The sequence below is a fragment of the Carcharodon carcharias genome, chromosome 6 (assembly GCF_017639515.1).
Source record: "Carcharodon carcharias isolate sCarCar2 chromosome 6, sCarCar2.pri, whole genome shotgun sequence".
NCBI lineage: Eukaryota > Metazoa > Chordata > Chondrichthyes > Lamniformes > Lamnidae > Carcharodon > Carcharodon carcharias.
In genome coordinates, this window is record NC_054472.1 from 4,373,031 (window position 1) to 4,379,470 (window position 6,440).

General features: G+C 52.5%; 1 protein-coding gene across 1 annotated transcript; it reads left to right on the forward strand.

Annotated features, from left to right (window-relative positions):
- Positions 1–4,768: 4,768 nt before the first annotated feature.
- LOC121279197 (probable inactive protein kinase DDB_G0270444) lies at positions 4,769–5,816 on the forward strand. Its single transcript, XM_041190218.1, has 2 exons — positions 4,769–4,810; positions 4,917–5,816. The coding sequence occupies exons 1-2, from the start codon at positions 4,769–4,771 to the stop codon at positions 5,814–5,816; spliced, it is 942 nt and encodes a 313-aa protein (XP_041046152.1).
- Positions 5,817–6,440: the final 624 nt, after the last annotated feature.

A 6,440-nucleotide genomic window follows, 5' to 3' on the forward strand; every position in this document is an offset into this window, starting at 1 on the left:
GGCAGGATGGGGGGGGTGGGGGGGTGGGGGGGGGGTTGTCGCGGGGAGGGCCTTGCAAGAAGGGGGCATGAGGATCAGAGACAAGGGCAGGGGGTGGTTTCCAGCAGTCCTCTCCCGAGCCCATATCAGTCCCTCGATCAGGCACAGAGTGCCTGACAGCGAGGGATTCCCCTCACCCCCATACCCCGGGAATCCGCTGGCAATCCCAGCAGGATTTGCTGCTCGGTCTTTGGGAGGCATGGGAAAGCTGTGCGGACCTCAGTTAATCTCAGAGATGCTAATCGATCCCGGTGGGCTCAGGGCTAACTGGTGTCAATTGGCTGATTCCTGAATCTAATTGACATCCTGCTGCAAGTGGGCAAGTTTCTCCCATGGGCTCATTCCCACCTCCGATGTAATTGTGGGAGGTTTTGCCTCAGCGAGAGGGCAAGGTGCACCCTCTCACACTGTTCAGTTCTCCCAGCTACCATCCTTCCCTCCACGACCGGCTGAATTAAATCCTGCCACCACCTTCTCAGGGGTGACTAGTGATGGACAATAAATGCCAGCAATGCCCACATCCTGTGAACGAATAAAAAAAATATTGCTGAGTTTGTCATCTAATATTTCCTTACTACTGGATGATTATTGTGCAGCAACCATGGAACCTTCTTGAGGCCAACCATTGAATGATGGAGGCCACTCAACCCATCATACCTGTGCTGGCTCTTTGAAAGAGCTAGCCAATTAGTCCAATTTCCCTGCCCTTTCCCCATTGTCCTATATATCCTGAGAGTTACTATTGAATCAGCATAGACGGTGCATTCCAGATTGTAAAAACTTGCTGCTTCCAAAATTATATTCTCCTCACTTTCTTGCTGGCTTTTCTGGAAAAATCCCGGATGATTTCTTATTTGTGACAAGTCTACCGTATGTGGTCAGCTGGTAGTGAGACATCCATTGGAATAGAGATTTCTCAAGAATCCAAACCCATGAGCAGGAAGATTGAGGTGTTGCTGTGAAGCCCTGGGTCCAGTTATTGGTTTGTACCATCTGCCAGGGAGGTATCTTCAGTTTGACAGTTCTCGGTCCAACGAGCTATAAGCTCAGCAACCTTGGTGAACTCAGAGTATTTCCAATCATCAGTTTTGTTGTAAAAGCGACTGTGAAAGGGGAAGAGTATGTGTTGTAAGCTGTAGGTTATAATGAGTGAAAAGGTGTTGACAGCTTGAGTCTGTGCTCGCAGTTTGATCTATGAACATTGGAGGCTTCTAATCAGGTGTTATTGTTGGATGTGTTACAGAAAATCCTTCTGTATTTTTGCAAGTGTTTTGGGGGAAGCTCCACAGTGATGATGCACAATTCCAGGGTAGGAGAAGGCTTAAAATAATGATAAAAACAAAAAATTGCGGATGCTGGAAATCCAAAACAAAAACAGAATTACCTGGAAAAACTCAGCAGGTCTAGCAGCATCGGCAGAGAAGAAAAGAGTTGACGTTTCGAGTCCTCATGACCCTTCGACAGAACTAGGTGAATCCAAGGAAGGGGTGAAATAAAAGCTGGTTTAAGGTGTGTGTGTGTGTGTGTGTGTTGGGGGCGGGGGGGGGGGTAGGTGGTGGTTGGTGGGTGGGGGGGTTGGGGGGTGTTGTTGGGTGGGGGGAGAGAAGTGGAGGGGGGTGGTGTGGTTGTAGGGGCAAGCAAGCAGTGATAGGAGCAGATCATCAAAAGATGTCACAGACAACAGAACAAAAGAACACATAGGTGTTCTGGCGCACTGACCTCTACCTCACAGAGGCTGAGCGTCAACTCACAGACACTTCCTCCCACCTCTCCCTGGACCATGACCCCACCACTGAACATCAAGCCATTGTTTCCAGGACTGTCACTGACCTCATCTCCTCTGGGGATCTTCCTCCCACAGCTTCCAACCTGATAGTCACCCAACCTCGGACGGCCCGCTTCTACCTCCTACCCAAAATCCACAAACAGAACTGGCCCGGTAGACCGATCGTCTCAGCTTGCTCCTGCCCCACAGAACTCATTTCTCATTATCTTGATTCCCTTCTCTCTCCCCTTGTCCAGTCCCTTCCCACCTACATCCGTGATTCCTCTGACACCTTACGTCACATCAACAATTTCCAGTTCCCTGGCCCCAACCGCTTCCTCTTCACCATGGACGTCCAATCCGTCTACACCTCCATCCCCCACCAGGATGGTCTGAGGGCTCTCCACTTCTTCCTCGAACAGAGGCCCAAACAATCCCCATCCACCACTACTCTCCTCCGTCTGGCTGAACTTGTTCTCACGCTGAACAATTTCTCCTTCAACTCCTCTCACTTCCTCCAAATAAAAGGTGTGGCTATGGGTACCCGCATGGGCCCCAGCTATGCCTGTCTCTTTATGGGGTATGTGGAACATTCCTTGTTCCAATCCTACTCCGGCCCCCTTCCACAACTCTTTCTCCGGTACATCGATGATTACTTCGGTGCTGCTTCATGCTCTCGTCAGCACTTGAAAAAATGTATTAATTTTGCTTCCAATCTCCACCCCTCCATCATTTTCACGTGGTCCATCTCTGACACTTCCCTTCCCTTCCTTGACCTCTCTGTCTCAATCTCTGGTGATAGACTGTCCACCAATATCCATTAAAAGCCCACCGACTCCCACAGCTATCTCGACTACAGCTCCTCACACCCCGCTTCCTGTAAGGACTCCATCCCATTCTCTCAGTTCCTTCGCCTCCGTCGCATCTGTTCCGATGATGCCACTTTCAAAAACAGTTCCTCTGACATGTCCTCCTTCTTCCTTAACCGAGGTTTTCCACCCACAGTCGTTGACAGGGCCCTCAACCATGTCCGGCCCATCTCCCACGCATCCGCCCTCACGCCTTCTCCTCCCTCCCAGAAACATGATAGGGTCCTCCTTGTCCTCACTTATCACCCCACCAGCCTCCGCATTCAAAGGATCATCCTCCACCATTTCCGCCAACTCCAGCATGATGCCACCACCAAACACATCTTCCCTTCACTCCCACTGTCGGCATTCCGTAGGGATCGCTCCCTCCGGGACACCCTGGTCCACTCCTCCATCACCCCCTACTCCTCAACCCCCTCCTATGGCACCACCCCATGCCCATGCAAAAGATGCAACACCTGCCCCTTCACTTCCTCTCTCCTCACCGTCCAAGGGCCCAAACACTCCTTTCAAGTGAAGCAGCATTTCACTTGCATTTCCCTCAACTTAGTCTACTGCATTTGTTGCTCCCAATGTGGTCTCCTCTACATTGGAGAGACCAAACGTAAACTGGGTGACCGCTTTGCAGAACACCTGCGGTCTGTCCGCAAGAATGACCCAAACCTCCCTGTCGCTTGCCATTTTAACACTCCACCCTGCTCTCTTGCCCACATGTCCGTCCTTGGCTTGCTGCATTGTTCCAGTGAAGCCCAATGCAAACTGGAGGAACAACACCTCATCTTCCGACTAGGCACTTTAGAGCCTTCCGTACTGAATATTGAATTCAACAACTTTAGGTAGGTCTTGACATCCCTCCTCCATCCCCACCCCCTTTCTGTTTCTTCCCCCTTCCTTTTGTTTTTTCCAATAAATTATATAGATTTTTCTTTTCCCACCTATTTCCATTATTTTTAAATATTTTTAAATCTTTTATGCTCCCCCCACCCCCATTAGAGCTATACCTTAATTCCCCAACCATCCATTCTTAATTAGCACATTCGTTTAGATAATATCACCAACTTCAACACCTATGTGTTCTTTTGTTCTTTTGTCTGTGACATCTTTTGATGATCTGCTTCTATCACTGCTTGCTTGTCCTTACAACCACACCACCCAGCTCCACTTCTCTCCCCCCACCCAACCCACACCGCCCCCACCCCCCCCCCACTCCACAACACACACACGCCTTAAACCAGCTTATATTTCACCCCTTCCTTGGATTCACCTAGTTCTGTTGAAGAGTCATGAGGACTCGAAACGTCAACTCTTTTCTTCTCTGCCGATGCTGCCAGACCTGCTGAGTTTTTCCAGGTAATTCTGTTTTTGTTTTGGAGAAGGCTTTCCATCTTAAACATGTGAGACTGGGATGAATCCACTGACACAGCAGAAACAACTGACCCTGACTGAACCTGAACCTGGGAGGTTTTGGGGATGGTGGGTGGGTGGGTGGGTGGGGGGTGTTGGGTTAGGGTGGGGATGGTGTTTGTCTGTGACTGGACACAGAGATCGCTGAAACCTCTCATACCATGGGTTCAACTGACACAATACAGACAGTAGCAGGGTCAGCTGTGATCGTGGGGATGGTCATACCTGCTCCTTTGTGAGTTGTCCCAGGCTGGGATAAAGGCACCAGGTTCAGGGCTATGAGTCACGGCCAATGGCAGCAGAAAGAGTGACTTTTCGGTGCTGATAGTGGAAGATCTGGAAGCTCGAGGGACAAAAGCTGCTTAAAGGTGGTGGATCCTTTGGGAACAGAACTTGTGTTTGCTGTAAACACAGGAAGAAGGTGATAGGAAACCACCTCACGTGTTCTTTTCCCAGTCGTATTGTTCATTGAAACTGAAAATGAGAGGCTCATGTGAGCAACAGAAAAGACAGAGCAAGACCACAAATCTGGAGAAATGGGCAGAGGAGCTCTCTTAGACAGATCACTGCTGCTCCAGTAAATGAGGCATCGCAGATTAATGAGGACAAGGTGAACAAGGCCTTTTATTAACCTCCGTCCCCTCAGGGACTGTTCAGAGGATCTCCCTTAGACAGATCACTGACCTTAAACATGAAACACGGTGTATTTCTGCCAGGTGTTAGTTGTGATTCAGTGAGTAACATTTGTGACTCTGACTGTGGATTCAACTCAAATTCTAGTTGTACGGCAGGAGATTGGAAAGGTAAATTCAACCTCTGCCTCACTCTACAGCTGACAGCAGATCCCGGAGCAGATCCCGAAGCAGATCCCAGAGCAGATCCCGGAGCAGATCCCGGAGCAGATCCCAGAGCAGATCCTGGAGCAGATCCTGGAGCAGATCCCAGAGCAGATCCTAGAGCAGGTCCCAGAGCAGATCCCGGAGCAAATCCCAGAGCAGATCCCGGAGCAGATCCCGGAGCAGATCCCGGAGCAGATCCTGGAGCAGATCCTGGAGCAGATCCCAGAGCAGATCCTAGAGCAGATCCCAGAGCAGATCCCGGAGCAAATCCCAGAGCAGATCCCGGAGCAGATCCTGGAGCAGATCCCGGAGCAGATCCTGGAGCAGATCCTGGAGCAGATCCCGGAGCAGATCCAGGAGCAGATCCCAGAGCAGATCCTGGAGCAGATCCCAGAGCAGATCCTGGAGCAGATCCCAGAGCAGATCCCAGAGCAGATCCTGGAGCAGATCCAAGAGCAGATCCTGGAGCAGATCCCAGAGCAGATCCTGGAGCAGATCCCGGAGCAGATCCCAGAGCAGTCCTGGAGCAGATCCCAGAGCAGATCCCAGAGCAGTCCTGGAGCAGATCCCGGAGCAGATCCCAGAGCAGACCCTGGAGCAGATCCCAGAGCAGATCCTGGAGCAGATCCCAGAGCAGTCCTGGAGCAGATCCCGGAGCAGATCCCGGAGCAGATCCTGGAGCAGATCCCAGAGCAGATCCTGGAGCAGATCCCAGAGCAGCCCTGGAGCAGATCCCGGAGCAGATCCCGGAGCAGATCCTGGAATAGATCCCAGAGCAGTCCTGGAGCAGGTTCCAGAGCTAATCCCGGAGCAGATCCACTCTCAGTGAGAGCACTGCTCATGCTCACTTATGCAACTCTTTCTCCAAAAGGGGCCAGTTACCTGCGAACAGGAAGGTGATTTGCACCAATCAAATACCCGAAACTGTGGGGGTCCCGGCATTCCCCTGGGGGGTGGGGGGGGGGGCAGAAATCCCCCTGGGAGAGGGGGGCTCGGTGTTTCCGCTGGGAGAGGGGGTACTGGGAGAGGGGGTACTTGGGGGGTGCTGGGAGGAGAGTACTGGGAGAGGGGGGGCCGGGGGCTGGGAGGGGGGTACTGGGAGAGGGGGGGCTGGGAGGGGGGGGGCCGGGGGCTGGGAGGGGGGTATTGGGAGAGGGGGGGCTGGGAGGGGGGGGCCGGGGGCTGGGAGGGGGGGGCCGGGGGCTGGGGGGGGGTACTGGGGTGGAGGAGGGGTTCAGTCTCACTGGGTCTGGCTGGGGGTGTGGGCTCTGTGATCTCTCCCATATCAGGATGATTGATTTACCCCCCTTGTGGGTACGTTAATTGATCCTAATTGACCACCCAGTGGGCAGGTAGCTGGTCCCAGTCTCCCCCCCCGATACCCTTGGCAAGATCGCAGAGGCGGGAACACACGGGGCTGAATCTCCGGAGATTTTCACTGAAGTGCGGGAACAGGCAAGAAAAACCAACGTTTTACACCTGCCCCCACCCCGACCCCCCCCCCCGGCCACAATGGCGGCTTCT

Excerpts from the sequence above, each read along its gene's own strand:
- LOC121279197 (XM_041190218.1), top strand. The coding sequence starts at position 4,769 with ATGAAACACGGTGTATTTCTGCCAGGTGTTAGTTGTGATTCA. Across the intron at positions 4,811-4,916 it reads CAGGTGTTAGTTGTGATTCA|CAGATCCCGGAGCAGATCCC; the intron begins GTGAGTAACATT and ends TACAGCTGACAG.